This window comes from Geotrypetes seraphini, chromosome 4 (genome assembly GCF_902459505.1).
Source record: "Geotrypetes seraphini chromosome 4, aGeoSer1.1, whole genome shotgun sequence".
NCBI classification, from domain to species: domain Eukaryota; kingdom Metazoa; phylum Chordata; class Amphibia; order Gymnophiona; family Dermophiidae; genus Geotrypetes; species Geotrypetes seraphini.
The window spans coordinates 238,268,759-238,287,906 of NC_047087.1; the positions used below are offsets into that span (position 1 = coordinate 238,268,759).

The 19,148-nt window shown below is 39.5% G+C and overlaps 1 protein-coding gene across 6 annotated transcripts in view; it reads left to right on the top strand.

Annotated features, from left to right (window-relative positions):
• RUFY2 (RUN and FYVE domain containing 2) overlaps positions 1 to 19,148 on the top strand; it is a 127,900-nt gene that overhangs the window by 54,062 nt on the left and 54,690 nt on the right. For 2 of the 6 annotated variants that reach the window (XM_033941546.1, XM_033941547.1), the window contains exons 9-13: positions 4,585 to 4,686; positions 6,572 to 6,688; positions 9,732 to 9,899; positions 11,917 to 12,014; positions 13,970 to 14,089. In XM_033941546.1, coding sequence (XP_033797437.1) covers positions 4,585 to 4,686; positions 6,572 to 6,688; positions 9,732 to 9,899; positions 11,917 to 12,014; positions 13,970 to 14,089 — 605 coding nt within the window. Of the gene's footprint in view, positions 1 to 4,584; positions 4,687 to 6,571; positions 6,689 to 9,731; positions 9,900 to 11,916; positions 12,015 to 13,327; positions 13,690 to 13,969; positions 14,090 to 16,013; positions 16,258 to 19,148 lie in introns of those variants that run through there. The other 4 variants (XR_004539183.1, XR_004539182.1, XM_033941549.1 and 1 more) reach the window with 4 other exon arrangements.

Consider the following 19,148-nt stretch of genomic DNA (forward strand, 5'->3'; position numbering starts at 1 on the left):
GGCTCTTTTTAAAATTTATTTATTTCATTTAAGTACAAAATTGTGCCCAGTCATCTATTGGGTTAAACAGAGATAAATCAAAAAGCAATATTAACTTAAACATAGTCCTCAAATTAAGAAAGGAGGAGAAAAACAAGAAAGAAACTCTTCCAGGAAAGAGAACATATTGCCATAATAAAAGGAAACTAAAGTGAAAACGTCGGCAGAAATAACGGACTTGAATTATTCTAGAAATCACTGGGGTGCAAGCGAAACTCCTTTCCCTTCTAAAAAGAAATGTAAAAAATCATTAAAAATGTCATAAAAATGTCATTAAAAAAGTCATAAAAAATATACTTATCTTGATATAACACAAAACATTTACAAGGAAATCTTAACTGGAAGGAAGCACCCAATAAAGTAACTTTATCATGATATGTAAGAAATTCTTTCCTTCTTGACTGAGTCCATTTAGAGACATCCGGATATACTGTATATATATGCTATCTCCCAAATAAGAAACTTGCTTTAAGTTGTAAAGTTTCAAAATCAAGTCTTTATCCTTATAAAATACCAGAGAAACTATTAGTGTAGCTCGTCCTGACAATTCAAAGTCTGATGACTCCAAAAGTGCTGATAGTTCTTGTTCTATTGTTACATTCATTTCTTTTATTGTCCTTTTTAGATAGTAAATCTTTTGCAAAGGTGTTATATTCACTTCCGAAATTTTTTTTTTTCAATTCTTTATTCTTTTTTAAAACGTACAATAAGTGTAACAGTAAATACAACATTTTATACTCTAATAATGCCCATGTCAGAATTAACCCCCCTCCCCCCTAATCATTTACAATTTCCAATACTTAACATATTTATCCTGGACCCCATATTTACACACTAAAATTCATTATCATCATCCTCCCCCTCCCGGATGTGCATTTTTAAAGGGAAAAACAATAATTAAACATTACAATATTTTGTTAATGGTTCCCAAATCTGAAATTTCTTGAAATTCCCTTTCTGTGTAACTAACGTTCTTTCCATTTTATATATATGACATAAGGAATTCCACCAAAAACTATAGTTAAGCCTCTTCCAATTTTTCCAATTGCTTGTAATTTGTTGTATAGCAACACCTGTCATAATAAGTAATAGCCTATTATTCTTAGATGAAATTTGACTTTTAGCCCTCATTGACATGCCAAATAAAACAGCATCATAGGATAATGCCACTGGATTTTCCAACAATTTATTTGGCCCCATATTGATTTCCAAAAAGCCAAAATTAATGGACAATAGTATAATAAATGATCTAAAGTCCCTGCTTGAAGATGACAATGCCAGCATCTATTAGATTTAGAGCTATCTAACTTTTGTAAACAAACTGGGGTCCATAATGCTCTATGTAACAAGTTTGTCTTATAGATGCTGACATTGTACATCTCAATCTCCAAGTCCAAATTCGTGGCCATTGAGATGCAGAAATTTGGTGCTTAATCTCAATACTCCAAATGTCCCTAAGACTAGATTTTGATTTCTTATGTATAAATCCAGCTATCCGTTTATACCACTGTGCGGCCTAATGTCCCATGAAGTCTACCCGAAAGCATAAGAATTCCAAACTATATTGATTGTTTAAATTTTTTCATTCATGGAACTCCACCTGAATGGCCTGCTTCAATTGCAACCATCTAAAACTTTGTGATTTATTAAATCTAAATTTATGTTGCAACTGTGAAAATTCAAACATCTTACCATTAGATATAGCATCATCTAAAATTCGTATTCCTGCCATCATCCAATGCTTCCAGATGACCTTAAATCTGCCAATTTGAATCTTGGAGTTTAGCCATGTAGTCTGATTTGTTGATTTATGTATTGGAATAGGTGTCAATATTTCTTATCTCCAATATATTTAAGAATATATATACATCAAATTGATCCTCGTTAATTGTTTATTTAATTAACTCAGAAATATATATATATATATATATATAATTTTTTTTTTTTTGTAACATGTTTTAGAATTAAATTATCTAAGACTTCATATAAGCCCCAAACCAATATCAGTATTTCCTGTATATTATCAATACTTATTTATTACCATTAATAACACTTTATATTAGATATCCAGTTAAAATATATAAAACAGTCTTACTTCTATATCATTGTTATTTGTTAGGGTTTTTTTTTAAATCTGAATTTAACCCCCTCAAAAAATTTATATCTTTCCTTTATTATCTTCCCTCAATTAACCACTTTTTTTTTTTTTACCAACTTCCCCCTCAATATTGATATCTAAACCTTTATAATATTGGCACCAATATTAATTTTATATAATCAGACCATCCAAATAATTACCCTTTAAGAACAGTATTGACCATATCAAACAATTCAACTCATATCTCAAATCATTTTCCCATTAATCCTACTAAAGCATATAAATCTAAATTTCTTCCCCTATTAAAACCAACAAAATCTCTGACAATATTTCCCAAATCTGTCAGAGCTGAAAATCCAAGTTCACGAAGATAAGATTCAAACAGTAACAAAGCCTTGATTGCTTTGTTGCTCAAGTTAGGATAATGACTGCATAAAAAAATAAAACTTAAATTACTGGCCATTAGTTTTCAAGGACCAATCATGTCAAAGGATGATGCTTGTCTAGGCGGTTGTATCCTTACACACACCAACGCTCATACGCGATGTACATGTCATCCATTCTAGTGTATACTTATGAAGGGAATTTTTAAAAATAAAGTAAAATTCTGGAATCTTTCGTGTCGCACCCAGAATCTCTTCAGGGCACATCACTGTACCGTGGCACACAGTTTGAGAGACACGGGTTTAGAGCAAACAACTTATATATAAAGATTTGAAATTTGTTCTGTTTATTTTTTTATAAAACCTAATGAATAAATGCTTTTTGCAAAGTAAAGTGTGTACAGCAATAACAAAGTTACAATCCGTTCTGTAAAAAATAGGGTATTTTGTCTCTCCTCCAAATACAGTTATGGTTCAGACACTGTTTGTTTAACTGTGGTAAATGAGGGCTGACATTGGAAAAACTGTTTCAAAAAAGTCATACCCCGGCATATGGGTGTGTGACATCCAAGCGAGTGTCTGTAGCAGCATGTGTGTAGTAAATGAAAACTTCAATCTGCACTTTGATCTGATTCCCTCCCTTCCTATTTAACACCGCATTCATACCAGTTTTTAAATTGTTTCTGAAAATGCTGGAGAGAATGCGTGGTGTTACTAGATATTGAGACAGAGGCAGAGGGTTTCAAATAATCAGGAATAGCTTGGTTGAGAAAGCGTTAGACTAAAGGTTCCTGGTTTCAGTGGGAGGGGGGGGGAGTGGAAATACTGTCAGATGGCACAAGTTGTTCAGTATTTAGTTAAACAAAGGCTTTTTAAAGCAGGTGTGTCCTGAATAAACATTTTAGCTGTAACAGACTTCTGCCTTTTTGCTGCTAACTCAGGATTTATACACACAGAAAAGACATACATACTTAGGGAGTTCCATTGAGGTGGCAACAATTCATGCAGGCCCTAATGGAAGTCCACCCAGAAAGATGGGAATTTTAGGCCAGCAGGGGCTTCCGCAGAAACTGACCAAAAACCCCTCAAACATGAGAAATAGCATACCTTTGAAATGTCAGTATTCTCATATGAATCGTAAATATTTTTTTGCAAAAATAATGGACTAAAGATAACACTTTCTTGTTAAAATGAAATAAAAAATAAATTTCAGTGGTACCACTAATTGGACTTGGGCGATATATGAGACAAATCCAGATGTTCAAAATGGGGGCAAAAAAGCACAAAACTATCCATCGTTTTGGCAGACTAGGCCATATGCCCCAAAAACCTGCTCAGTACAGTTATTTTTTATCTGAGGGGACAAAAATCTAACCAAAGGATCTTGGGCCTATATTCCAGGAACCAATTAAAGAAAATAGCCTATGCTAAAAAGTATGATGATTGAGAAAAAACAGGACATAAGTCTGATTGAAACATGCACAAGAAATTAATTAGAGGACCAAAGAGAAATAACCTTATCTAGCTGGCAAATATTTTTGTGCATTATTTATATATTTCCATTCATCTCCCTTGGGATTAACCCATTCTCTCTGCTTACTCGTCGGCAGGAGAGATGCCCACTTCCTCCTGCCTCGGCCACCTGGACCCCCATGCCCTCCAACCCGCAGTTGTACCTTATATAGAAGACAGCAGGAGGGATGCCCAGTCCCTCCTTCTTGCAGGCCCGCTTCTCCAAAAATGTCGGACCTTCCTCTTCCCAGTTCATCCCAGGGCCCTGATTGGCTTAGGGGTCTTAGGCGTATGAACCAATCAGGGCCTTAGGCCCCTCCCGGTGCTAATGAGGTTGTTAAAAAGAGCCTCCTTGCCCACAAGATCTGAGTTCCAGGTTCTCCTCCACCAGTAAACCACTGAAACTCTTCTGTGTTCCCAGCATTCTTTTTTTTCTATGTAATACAGAAAGAAAGGATGTCTCATTTGAGGGGGATGGGGGAGATAGCCTGGTGAAGGACTTAAGCAGTAATTTTTTTCTGTCTAAACTTTTCATTTTTTGCTTCTTTCAAGCTGGCAATAGCAAAGAACAACATAATTAAACTTCAAGAAGAAAATCATCAACTGAGAAATGAGAACACACTCATTTTAAGAAAAGCCCAGCAACATTTAGAGGTAGGTAAATAAAGTGCAAGCAAATAATATTGTAGTTTAATTTGGGGGGATGCATAAAATTAAAATTGATAGATAAATATGACCATATTTCTTACTTGCTTTATGATCACAGACTTGAGTTTGATCTATGGCAATGTCTTGCAAATTTTGCGAAGCCTTGGCACACTAAACTGGTGGCCGCAGCTCGAGGGCATCCAGAAATGTGTGGACATCAATGCGATGATGTCATGTGCATGCATGATGTCATCATGTCGATGTCTGTGCATGTGCAAAGGCCCTCCAGACGGAGCCTTGAGCTGCCAGTGGGGGGTGCTGGAAGGGGAGAGGGAGGCACTGGAACCAGCTGACTGCCTACAGGATGTGCTTCTCACTGTCAGCTGGTGCCTCTCCTCCTCCCCGGCGTCTCGCAACACACCTGGAATCTTAGGCGGCACACAGTTTGCGATACACTGATCTATGGCTTTACCTTTGGTTTTTGTGCCACTAAGGTTAATTGTACTTGTGCTACTAACTCCATGGGCACAAGCACATACTCGCATTTCCACTACTCTTCCTGTGAAGAAACCCTTCTTATATGTTCTGACCATCAGCTTTCCAGTAACTTCCTTTATAGGGGAGCTGCAGAGGGAGAATTAAAAAAAATTACAGCTGGGTTCAAAATATGGCTATTTGCTTGATTTTTGAAAAGAAAAATTTTAAACATGTTACACCCCTCTTTGTTGCAGCACAGATTGATTTTAAAAAGCCTGTTTTATTTTTAATATTTGTAATGGTCTGATTCCAGAGGACTTTCTTTCTTTGGTAAGTTTTCCAATTGGCAGTATGGCACATTGGCAGAAGCATAGCTGTACTTTAATCTCCGTTCTTTTAAAGCCTCTCATTTTAAAAAGATTCTAGAAAAATCTTTCTCCTATGAAACTGTACATGTTTGGAATACTTTGCCTATGTCTGTTAAGAATTGTAGTTCCTATCATCTTCTTTTTCACAAAAATCTGAAGAGATTTTCATTTCAGAAAACTTTGACTAATGTTTAAGTTTTGATCTTTCTTCTTTTTAAACTTTTTTTTGTAAACCAAATATTGGGGAAAAAGTGGTATAGGATGGTATCAGTGTTCATATAGTACTGTAGAAAATGGTTGATATGGGTGAATTGTGCTCTGGCTGATGCAGTGTGAAAGACAGAGATATTATGAATTAGCTGTGCAAATTGAATATTTCAGGCCTTTCCTGCTTTGAAGTGTATATTACGTACAGCCGTGTGCAATTTAGGATTCCTATTGGATTCTGCCATGGCATTGAATGAACTGTGCAGACTATTGCTGAAACCTGAGCAATTTTATTTAATATACCACGAATAACCTACTGATGCAGCGAGACCTGGAAACCTGAAACAAGGATCAATATGTAGTTTGCTTTAAGCAAACAGAAGAGTTCCCTGCCTGTTTAAACCATGCTGAGAGGGCCAATTGCCAATACTCGGCAGCACTTAGTCAGTGGCACTGTTCACTATCTGCTCTGTCCATTGTGGCACTGTCTGGTTAGTGCCAGGAAGTCTGAGGATGGAGCTTGGGTGGAGCCAACACTTCATTGGCTAGCAGCAGGATTCAGCCCACTAACTGGTTAAGTGCATAAAGATTGGATAACAAAAAGCCTGTCATCTGCCAAGCTAACTGGGTATTAGTCTGAATATTGACCAGTGTCTGATTAACTTCTGGATAACCACACTGACCCAGATAGTCAATATAATGTAGCCTGCAGCTATCAGCAGATTAGAAACCTCTGTCTGCTGCTGGCTGAGCACAATGAATTTTGCGTTTGTTTTGTTAGAAAGCATTGAAGTACCAGCTAAGTAATAGGCTTTGTTATTTTTGTGATTCCTCTATAGGTGACTAAAGTGGACATCGATGCTGAACTCCAGACATATAAGCACTCAAGACAGGGACTGGATGAAATGTACAATGAGGCTCGCAGACAGCTCCGAGAAGAAGCCCAGTTACGGCAAGTGAGTGGAGTGCAGATTAGATTCTGACTGTGTCTACATGTCCCTTGCAACTCTTCCTCTATGAGAGAACAAGAATGAGCTATCGAGGTTTGAGAAAATCAAATAACCAGATAGAACATAGTCTGCTTTCATTCTTTTCCTTTGTATTTAGTCAGTATCTTAGAGAGCCATGTAGATAACCAAAGAAAAAAACATATATTGTCACTTCTCCAGATTTTGTCTTTGCAATTATCTGTATGACCCATAGGTAGCGGAACACTTTTTTGTTTGGGGGGGGGGGCAAATCTCCACCCCCATAATAATAGTAGCACTTGTAATGCCATTTCTTCCATTCATTCTTCATATACACAAAATATAATCTTATTAACAGTACATAATGGTAACCACATAATTAAACTACACAAAGCACACTGTATGCAGAGAAAAATATAATTAACTATCATTTATATTATATTATTTTATATTTCAGAAAGGTCAAGGCAGATGACTTTAAAATATGCAATGTCACCTCAGTAACTGTTACAGAAAACTCCCCTTAGTGCCAAAAATGTACATCAAGAAGTAATACAAAATTCTGTAAAGAGCATAAGAATAGCAAAACTGGGTCAGACCAAAGATCTATCTAGCACAGTATCCTGTTTCTTTTTTTTTACTATTTAATTTTAATAAACAACATATATTGCACATACTGAAGTGTTGTGAGTTGCTTTTTTTTAACATCCACTCACAACACAAATCACTGCAAAAATACAGTAGGCAGTAAGACAGTGGTCTTCACTCATTTTAAAGCTAGGGCTTTTTCAAGTCCAAAAATGCTGAAGGAAAGCCAACAAATATCTTCCTACTTGGGTCCACGACACCAACCAAAGTTTCTGGACTTCTGTCCCCACCAGAACACCTGGCCTCAGTCACACATGCAGAAAATAGAAAAAAATCCTTTTAAAATACAAACCCACAAGCTGAAAGTCCTATTGTACACAAACAAAACCCTAATATGCAAGACTCTGCACACAGTACACCACAAAAGAAATAGAAAGAAATTCGTGAACAGTCCAAAATATAAAAGCAACAATTGTAAATTTTCAAAATTGACTTATTTTAATCACTAAATTGAAAATAAAAACATCTTCCTACCTTTGTTATCTGACAATTCTATTTTTCTGATTATCTTGTTCCCTCTGTGCTCTTAACTCTATTTCCAAGGCCTCCTTATGCATTTGCTGTTTCTTTCCTTCTTCACTTTTTGCACTATATCCATCTTTGGCACTGATATTTATATTCAGGTTTTTTTTCTATTTTGTCTACCTCCATTTCAAATCTATCGACCTTTCCATCTCTTCCCCTGTCCTCCATCCGCATGCATCATTTCTTCCCCAAACATGCACTATCTCTTCCCTCTTCTTTTCCCACTAATCCATCCATTTTCACCATCACTTCCCTCTTGTCTTCCCCACCCCATCCAAGTGCACCATTTCTTCACTCCTCTTCCCCTCCATCCATATGCACCTTCTCGTCCCTCCTCTTCCTCTCCCCTCCATCCATATGCACCTTTTCATCCCTCCTCTTCCCCTCCATCCACATTCAACTTCTCTTCTCTTCCCCTCCCCTCCATCCACATGCAACATCTCTTCCCTCTCTTCTCTTCCCCTCTATCCACATGCAACATCTCTTCCCTTCCCCTCCCCTCCGTCCATGTGCACCATCTCTTCCTCACCTGTCTAACTTGCAACCTTCAAATTTAGAGCTTTTAAGACAACTGAAAACCAAGGGGAGGTCTTGTGACTCGTTCTTCTTTTCAGTCTTAATTGGGCTACTTGATTCAATACACTTTGCAGTGTAGGATTCTTTATGCCATCTCCTCTAAACAATAAACTGATGAATGTAATTGCTCTAAGGCACTCAAAATCTTGGATCCATCCTTGTGCACCATATCTTCCCCACCCCTCCATCCATGTGCACCATCTCCTCTCCCTTCCCTCCATCCATATGCACCATCTCCTCTCTCTTCCCTCCATCCATGTGCACACTCTTCTCTCCTCCTCCATCCATGTGCACCATCGCCTTTCCTTCCCCTCTTGCCTTCCCCTCCTCTCCATCCACATGCCACTATCTCCTTTCCTTCCCCTCCATCCATGTGCCTCCCATTCTTCTGTTTTCTGCCCCTTCCTTTCAGCATTTCTCCCTTCTCACCCTACCCCAGTTCCACCAAGTGGCCTCCCACCTGGTTCCAAAGCCCTTCCCATCTGGTTCCAAAGCCCCTCTCACCACAAAAACTACAAGGTGGTTGCCGATGTGGCAGCAATTCTCTAACACTGCCCATGGTCTTCTCTGCACAGTTCCTTTCCACTCTACCCAACCAGAGACAGGAATTTGCTTCAAAGGGGGGTAGACCACAGCAGAAGAACAGTACAGAGGAGGACCATGACAATGCTGGATTATCACTGCCACGCCAGTGCCCTTCTTGTAGTTTTGGAGTTAAGGGGGACTTTGGAACCCTTTGGGAATCTGTGAGCCACACAAGAGGTCCTACCACCAATTTGTGGAAGGGGGTGGGGCACAGCCCTTGTGCCTTCTTTTTGGTTCTTTGTCCTATGCTCCTTGAAAAAGACAATAAGCTAGCTCAACTGAACGATATATAGTTCCTACTTACAGGGCCACTGACAGTGATGGAGAGGCTGATCTAGAGTATCATTTCCTTGATCAGGGACAGTGGTACCTGGTGATACACCATAAAAAGCCACATGCAATTCTAGACAACATGCTCATGAGTCATAGAACTTGCTGTTTGTGTTCGTCGTAAGCATTTATTTATTTGTATTTAGCTTATACCATTTCAGTAGTAGCTCCAGATGAGTTATATTCAGGTATACTAGATATTTCCCTATCTATAGAGAGCTTAAAAATCTAATTTTCTACGTGAGGCAAAGGAGGGTTAAATGACTTGCCCAAGATCACAGGGAGCAACAACGGTATTTGATCCCTGACTTCCTTGGTGTTAGTTTGGTGCTTATAACCACTTTGCTATGTGTCATCTACTTTTTAGGATGTAGAGAATGAGTTAATGGTCCAAGTGAGTATGAAGCAAGAGATTGAACTAGCAATGAAGCTGCTGGAGAAAGATATCCATGAAAAGCAGGACACCTTGATAGGGCTTCGTGAGCAACTGGAGGATGTCAAAGTCTTTAACATTGAGATGTATGAGAAGCTGCAGGTAATGTCACATATGAAAAGCTATAAAGCAGCAAACTATTTTATGGTTAGTCTGTCGAATATATCCTGAGCTAATACATATTTCTACAATACAAGTGGTTTCTAAACTACAGTCACTGTTTCATGGTGTCAGGCACTCCTTATTTCTCATGTACCATTAATCCTGAAATATTTGACTTGAACCTTGAATTTGTTGCCTTGCTAAGTGCAGTTTACAACTCAATCCTGTGCTAGGTTTAGTCCACAGCTCAAGCCAACAGAAGCAATAGAGGCAGTTAGCCCTGCAGCTGACAGAGAATCTAGTTCCCACCTTCCGAAGGTTGTGAAGTGGCACTATAGCTGCATAACTAGTGAGGAGATGAGGCCCTGCTAGCTGAACAAGAGGAAGGACAGACTGCTGACAATGGCCTGCAGGCAGGGTCTTCAGGGGATACAGTGAAGGCCCTGACTGAGGGCTCCCAGCAACTCTGCTTTCTTATTTTGGGGTGTGGACTCACAGCAGCAGACTTCTCCTTATGTATTGCTCCAGAGTGTTGCGCTCGTGTCGGGCTGTCAAGAGATTCTCTGTAGATGCTGAATCCCTTGACAGCTCAAGGCTGACCAATCCTAGGGCCAGCACAGCATTTGGTTCCTTCTCTTTAGTGTCCTGCAGTCATGAGCACAGGAGCAGCTAGTGCAGTCGGGGCATTTTTTTGGTTTGGTTTGGTTTTAATTTGGTTGGGCTGGCAGAACTTCTGAGTCCGCCTAATCAATCAAATTAAATTAAACAAAGAAAACCTTGAGGAGATTCTCTCTAGGTGCTGAATCCTTAAACAGCAGGACGCTAAGAGGAGGAGCTAGAATATCACACTGGCCCTTGACTGCAGCCCCTACCAAATCCCCGCACCTCTCCAGTTTCCAGGCTGCCTCAGCTGTCCTGAAGCAGCATCCCTGGCATCGAAGATATAGGGATGCTGCTTCAGGACAGATATAGGATTCTTATAAATCAGTAGTTCTCAATCTCCGCTTTCTGGTAGAGGTGCATAACCCACTTGTCTGCCTGTCTGGAGGGACTAAAAATAAATTATCAAGTAAGAACTAATTTCCTGCTCAGCACTTAATTAACCAAGGTCACTGCATAAATAGGTCCACATACAGTAAAAGTCAGTTCTGTCTGTATGTGGTGCTGAATATCACACTTAACTGGCTCCGGAAACCAAAAATTCAGGGCCTGATTCTATAAATGGTGCCCTAGTTAGTTTCTGCAAGGCACCGTAATTGAGGCCACCTAGTGATACCTAACTAAAATCTGTGCCTAACCTAATTTAAATCAATTAGCTTAAATGGCGTGGTAAAAAATTTTGAAAGGCATGAAATTCTGCATGGCGCCTAGCGACACCTAACTACGCCTACCTGAAAATAGGAGCAGAGAATATGCATCTGAGTTAGGCCTGGTAAAAAGTGGCCTAATATATTGGTGCCTACCTGTAGGACTCCTAGCAATGCCTAAGCATGCCTAAGTCCACGGCTAGTGGTTGATTGATAACTGCGCCGTGTGGCGCCTACAATGTAGGCGCTGTTTATAGAATGTGGCCCTCAGTGCTGAAGCTTGGACATGGCCTGGAATTGAATTTCCGGGCATAATGCCAGCAGTCATCAACAAAACACTGAGCACCACCAGCATGAATATCAGGCCCAATAAAGCTTGTACTAGTAAACCAAAATCAAAGTCTCTTTTGATTTAATCTTTAACTTTTTTTAAGTATTTTATTGAAACCCAGGAATGCTTCTTTTGCTTTTAGCCTCATGAGAATCATTCATTCTTTGTCCTTTTCAAATCAAAGGAAGTTTGGTTGCCAAATTTAATCTGTTATTTACATATGGGCAGAATCAGTTTATAATGACAAATGTCAACTTTAGCCTGTCCATGTAACATCTATCAGGTAGACAGACAGAATTTTGGCCCTTTTCAAATTTAGCTTTTTTTCAATATCATTTGACTGTTGTAGTTTTTTGTTTTGTTGTTTTTGTTTAAATAGAACTCGGAAGACAGCAAGAAAGAAAAAAATGTAATAATTGATCGCCTGGAAGAAAAGACCAATCAAATTACTGCAACTATGAAACAGCTGGAAGAAAGGTACAGAGTTGTTCTTGTCTTAAATCCATTGTATTCTCCTTATCATAAGGTACATTATCCCATTTATATTTCTACAGAATTGATAGGGTAAGCAGCAGACTTGGACACAAGAAAGGAGTAATACAGGTCATAGCTATAGCAATAGGTTAAAAGACTTAATATAAAGAGGCTCACACAGATTTGAGAAGGATGGGGGCTGTGAGTAGCTAATACTTTCTCAAGGCCACGATTGAAATCCAACTTCCAGCAAGAAGTTTGAAGGTATGACCGTGTCCAGAGAAATTGCAGCTTATCTTCTCAATCAGCTTTCAAATCTGGTATGTATTTGTAGAATAAGAAAGGCAGTTATGTGACGAATGAAACACTGGTGATGATTTATTCAGAGCAGATTTGCCATGTTCCTGTACTGAAGCAGCTTTCCAGCATGACTACAGCAGTTAGAGAGGTTCATTGAACATTTTTCTGGCATCCTATTAGCATATGTTGAGGATAAAGAGGCAGCAGTCATAGTTCTGCTGCTTTCAGCAATGCTTATTCTTGGACACATGTTGGGGGGGGGGGGAAACCTCACCCTTCCAATGATACTGTTTGCCATGTTGCTGCAGATAATCAGCTGCTCTGCATACCCACACATGTAAGGATCAGTTTTCAAAGATCCCTTACTGGTTATTTTGGGGAGACTTTTCAGCCAAACCCTAACAAGCTAGATTTTAGTCTAAAAATTAATTTGGAATATGATCATTTAAGACAATTTGTTTCTGCAGCTAGAGTTGCCCAACTAAGTATATAGCCAATTAGGACTGAAAATCAACACAGTTTGCTGTTTTATAAGCCTTTCTATGAAGAGAGCCTGTCCACGCTCTCTTTGCCTAGCTAAATTTTCCTACCTTGTGAATTTAGGTGGCTGACTTCAATAGGGAGGTGGAGGAAAGTTTTAAAAAGCAGGGTCTGCTACTCCTAAAGTCAGCCTGGGAAACGTGTATGAAATGCAACCCCTTAGTTAACATAAATAGTACACAGTGACAAACTTAGTCACTTTGTGAAATGTAAGAAAATGTTTCTCTTGCACTATTATATCTGAATTGACATGAACTTTCCCAGAACTTAAGAAGAGCTGTAAACCAAAACAAAACAACTACAGAAAGTTTTAGTGACATGAAAAGTCACTTATTGACATCCTTTTTCCTCTTCTTCCTTTCTGTCCTTTTTATTTCTCATTTTTGTTCCTTTTTATCCCAATTTACTTTGCCTTTTTATTACCTTTTATCATTCCTTGCTCTTGTTGTTGTTTTTGTCCATTTACATAATCAAAGTGACAAAGATCTGTTAAACCAAACAAGGACTATTGCCATGTCATTTGTGAAATGCGCCAGTTCCGATTTCCCACATCAATACAAGCTTGTCAAAGATATATCTTTCTGACCATAACTTCCCTTCCAGCGTTTAAAACCAGTGATAGTAGTGTGTGTACAATGTGGTAACACAGACTAGAAAAAGTCTGGATAAATTTTGCTGAAATAAACAAAATGGCTGTCATGCTTGACATTGTTCTGTTAACATCTGAACCATTTTAGCACATCTTATAAGATAGACATTAGGTCATTGAACTATTCAAACTTACATTCAGGAGAAAATTAATTTGACACCTATTGTTTTAATTTGTCAGTCATGAACAGAAAAATAAAAGCTAATTTAAAACTTATCTTCTGGAGTATCATCTGATATTGGGAAAACAGCATTTTTTTTTTCAAATTATATGTGTGGCTCTCTCTTGTTTTTAAACTACTTTCCCCAAGCTTTGTTTTGTTTTGTTCTGGTTTTTAATTTTGTTTTTATTTTTTAAGAATTGCTCTGTTCCCTCCCACCTTTTATTTCCCCCTTTGGTTTGTTTCTTTCATCCTGCAACCCCTAGTTCTAGCCTCAGTTTTACCCAAAGTTGATTTGAATTACACCAGATTGCAGATATCGGAGAAGGCCCACCAGGCAGCGCTCAAAGAAGAAAAGGAATTTAAACAGGAGTCTTTGAGTAAGTCTGAGAGCCTGCAGAAAAAAATTTCCCAAAAGGAGGAGCAACTGTGAGTAGACCACTGTTATTTGTCTGTTTTGCAGACTACATTGGATTGGTTTTATCCAGGTGTTTGTCATTATGAGGCTGATTTTCAGCATCCCAGGGTACAAACCAGTTTTTAAAGGGAAACACCCTGCAGTTTCCCTTTAATAATCAACTGGCTAGTTGACTGACCTCTTGTTTTCAGGTATATGTGGGATAAATAAGGTACCAGGATTTCAAAGTAAAAGACCAGAATGTTTTTTAGCCAGCCTACCCTGGCTTTGTCCCTTTTCCCTACAGAGGCAGGAGGGCAGTTTTCAAAACAGGTTTTGCCCATTGAAATTCCTTTTTGAGAATTGCCCCCTGTATATTGAACTAACAGTGCCAGTGTTGGTGCACCATGGACCACTTTACTAAACTCTTTTCTAGCCTGTACACGGTTTTTTGGCAGAATTGCCTAGTTTTAGGCAACAAGAACACACTAAAAAGAGGTATTCTAGTCATTTATGCCAGTAAGGTCCGGCTCAAAGGGTTACAACTCCCTAAGCCAACTTCAATGGTGGCGCCCCCCAGTGTTGCTCCTTTCCACAAAACTTAAGCTTTTTCTCTCCAGTCCTTAGTCTGGCATTGCTCTCTGTCCTTTCTCCCTCCCTCCTCCCTCCCCCTGCGGCCTTCTGAACATTGCCTTGCTTGCCGGTAGCAATAGCATGCACAGCAGGCTTCTTTCGGTCAGCCCTAGATCGTCCCGCTGCTGCATCCCACCAATAGAAAATTGCATCAGAGGCATAGGGAAGACCCAGGGCTGACCAAAAGCCTTCTGCTGTGAATGCTGTTGCTACTGGCAATCAAGATAATGTTTAGAAAGCTGGGAGAGAGGAGAGAGAGCAATGCTGGACTTAGGGCTGGAGAGAGAAGAGGAGATAGCTTTTCACCAGGTGAGCTCAGAAGCTGGGGATTTTGGCTTTCCATATCTCCAGTGCCCTGGGCCAGATCCTCGCCTGGTCCAATAGCTGAAGCAGCCCTGCAAGTAAGAGGCCCATTATAGAATACTGAATAGTGCACTAATGTTTTGATGGCACAAACTTCACTAGTGGGTGTGTGCATGGGTTGAAGCACATAGAAATGTGCATAAATTGTAGAATGCTATAATTTCTCCATAGACAAATGGGGCAATACAGGCACAGTTAATGTTGACATCAAGTGATGAAGCAAAAGTTCTTGGAGTCCTCCTCCTCCAACTAAAAGCCTTTTTTTAAGGCTTGCTCCCATCTGCATGGGGATACTTGCATTTGCCTTTGTGACATATCAGCTTTCAGTCTTCTTCATCTACCAAGCCAAACTGGATGCAGCCCTCTTCTCCTTCCTCCAAATTCACTCTAGCATCAGGGCTACATTTTTTAAAATTGGAGAAGAAATTGGAAAATCAAAACATGCAGTAAAAATTAAGAGTGAACCTTAGAAAACTGGCACAGCTCTACAGTGCCAGCACTTCTTCTCACAGCGATTTTCTCTTTATGGCTACAGTGCCAATAAAACTTGTTTCTTCAGCCACAAATACTCTGCAGAGCCCAGCATAGGCCTTTTCAAGGGAAACGTCTTAAACAGAGGCTTCTGCTTTGTGATTTCAACTCCTAACTCTCACTCACCTATGTACATCCTATCATTCTCACTGCAAGAAACTCCTCAACTCTATATGTCCTATCTATCCAAATTAGATTGTAAGCTCTTCTGAACAGGGACTGTCTATTACTTGTTAAATGTACAGCACTGCATATGCCTTTCAGCGCCATAGAAATGATAAACAGTAATAGTAGTGATTGGAAGTAGTTCCTCTTCTGATAGTGGCAGAGACTCTCACAAAGCACCTGCTTTTCAGAACCAGAATCGCTGTTCTATCACCTCTCCAACTTCTCTAGCTTTACTGAAATATCTTTCTTCTATCCACAAAGCCAGATCAAAGGCAGCTACCATGCCTGAAGTAAAAGTGAAAGAAAAATTAAATCAGCTTCCCGCAAGGTTGCCCTGCATCAGGCATACAGTCATGGAGAGAGCTGTTTGCAAGGGAAAAAGCAAGAGAACAAGAAAGCTCTGAGTGAGTCCTCTCTTTAACCTGAGAGCAAGAAACAGCACAATATTCCTGAGCCTGCTGGTCAAACCAGCAAGCCAGCTAAACAGCCAAAAAAGATACTTCAGGTACTTTGATGATTTCACCAAAATCATCCTTGCAACATACTGATGATAAAACACTACACTAGACCTGTGTTTCTCAACTTTTTCAAGCTAAGTACCCCCTAAGTCTAACAAATATCAACCGAGTACCCCCTCCCAGGCTCCACCCATAATAATAGTACTAACTGTAATGCAATTTCTTCCATCCATTTTTATATACACACAGTTTAATCTTATTAATACATAATGGTAACCACAAAATTAAAAAAAAAAGTACACTATATGCGAAGAAAATGTTAATTATCATTTATATTCGGGAGTTGTTTTTTTTCAAAGAAGTCAAGGCAGATGACTTTAAAATATGCAATGTCATCTCAGTAACAACTATAGAAAAATATAGTGCAAAATATAGACAGCAGATATAAATTTTCAAAACAGACACATTTCAATCACTAAATTGAAAATAAAATCATTTTTCCTACCTTTGTTGGCTGGTAATTTCATGAGTTTCTGGTTGCACTTCCTTCTGACTGTGCATCCAATATTTATTTCTGCCTCCACGCTTCCTCTCCTCCAGACCTCATTCCCTTCCCCAACCAACATCTCTCTGTCCCTCCTTGAGTCCAATATTTCTCCCTCTCTCATCCCCCGGATCATTTGCAGCATTTTTCACCACTGCCCACCAGCCCTGTGCCCATTTCTTCTATCACCCCTCTCTAGCACCATGCCACATCTCTCCCTCCTCCTTGCAACCCCTTCAATCTGTCCCTTTGTTCCTTCTCCACCACCATATTTAACATTTCTCCCTCTCATCCTTCTCTTCCCCATGCATCTCTACCTCTCTCTCTCTATGCCCAATTTTCCTCTTTCTTCCTTTCCCCATATACCACCATCTCTCCCTCTCACTCACACACCCATGTTCAACAATTCTCCCTTTCTATTCCCTCCCTTCTATGTCCCAAGTTAATGCCCCCTTCCTCCCTCCCTTCTGGGTCCCATGTTCATGCCACCTCCCTCCCTTCTGAGTTGAGTTCATGTCCCCTCCCTGCCTTCCAGTCATTGTCCCATAATTGCGTCCCCTTACTTGTTCAAGCCGCACTCGTGCTATCTGCCTTCAGCGGCTTGTTGGGGGGGACGCACAGGCAGTGATTCACAGGCAGTGATTCACACGCTGCATGTGGCTGACCCACAGGCCTTCAGCTCTGACATCAGAGAGAAGGTTTCCGGATCAGCCACGTGCAGCATGTAACTGGGGACCTCCTCCCTCCCCTACCTCCCCTCCCCGCTAACCTGGAATGCTTTCCTCTGACACGAGCTATATCCAGGAGGCTGCTAATTTACCTGGATACAGGTTCAGGAGAAGTTCCACAGGATGAAAATTCCTCTCTTAAGCTGTAAGAGAAGAGTTTCTCGTCCTGGTGTGTAAAAATTGGACACAAAACACTACAGATTTTAAACAAAATCTTCGAGATTTATTATAATAAAGGCAAAGTAAATATCAAATTATAAAGTAGTTATGTGTTCAATTGGAAGAGATATGAAACTCGCATTACTTCTCCTATTCAAATCTCTTCAACAGAATCTAGTCAAAGCTATACATTTTATCCTTTCTCTGACATTAACATACAATACTCTGACGTGTAAACTTCCTAAATACGTATATCCTGAGGAGCCTAGTTCATTTACAAAAACGTATTTTTCCCCCAAATAATTATCCAAATTAACCCTTGATAGTCTGAACTAAAGATAAATTTCCAATGGAAAAGATAGACTAGTAATTGTTCATTATATCCAACTAGCTGATCACCCGGCGTGGCCCGGATATAAATTCCCTTCAGGAACATTCACTTGAGGAATAACATCACACAAAATTTCAGTTTCGGCTTCACCACACCACTCCACAGCGGCACTTCCTTATATACTGTTGACTGTGACATCATTCTGACTGTGTGATATCATTCCCCAAGCTTCACACCATTGGTCAAAGCAATATCTGTCTTTTTCGATGAGTATTTACATGTCATCCCCTTCCCACCCCCACAGTATTTTTTTCCCAGATAGCAATTGATATGTATCCCAAGTTTGGTTGAAATCTGTCCATGCGTTTCGGAGTTATGCTGGAACATACATACATACATCCGATTTTATATATATATAGCTGATGCCCCGGCGTTGCACGGGTATTTAATTATAGCAATAACACTGTAAATGGATTCAAATAAAGATACTTTATAGTGGTGAATGAAATTATTTTTTTACAGCTTAATAAAAAATACAATATTCAAATTATAATGTGAAAAATTTGACAAAATGAATACAATACAACTAACGCAAAACGTGATTATAAACAACAATTTTAGTTTCACCTCCTGGAGCAAGAACATATAAGTTATTGGGTGAACCCACCCTTGAGCAAGCAACATAGAGTTGTGGGCCGCGAGACCCCCAGAACATATCACCCCAGGTAGTGAGGGATCTGCATACCAAGTTTCGTTCAAATCGGTCAAGCCGTTTTTGAATTTCAGTGAGAATGGCAGCTTTTTACATTTTTTCCATTGACATGAATGGGTGAAATCTGATTTTCTGTTTGTAGCTCCGCCCATGTGTGCAGGTGGGCCACGAGACCCCCAGAACATATCACCCCAGGTAGTGAGGGATCTGCATACCAAGTTTCGTTCAAATCGGTCAGGCCGTTTTTGAATTACAGTGAGAATGGCAGCTTTTTACATTTTTTCCATTGACATGAATGGGTGAAATCTGATTATCTGTTTGTAGCTCCGCCCACGTGTGCAGGTGGGCTGCGAGACCCCCAGAACATATCACCCCAGGTAGTGAGGGATCTGCATACCAAGTTTCGTTCAAATCGGTCAAGCTGTTTTTGAATTACTGTGAGAATGGCAGCTTTTTACATTTTT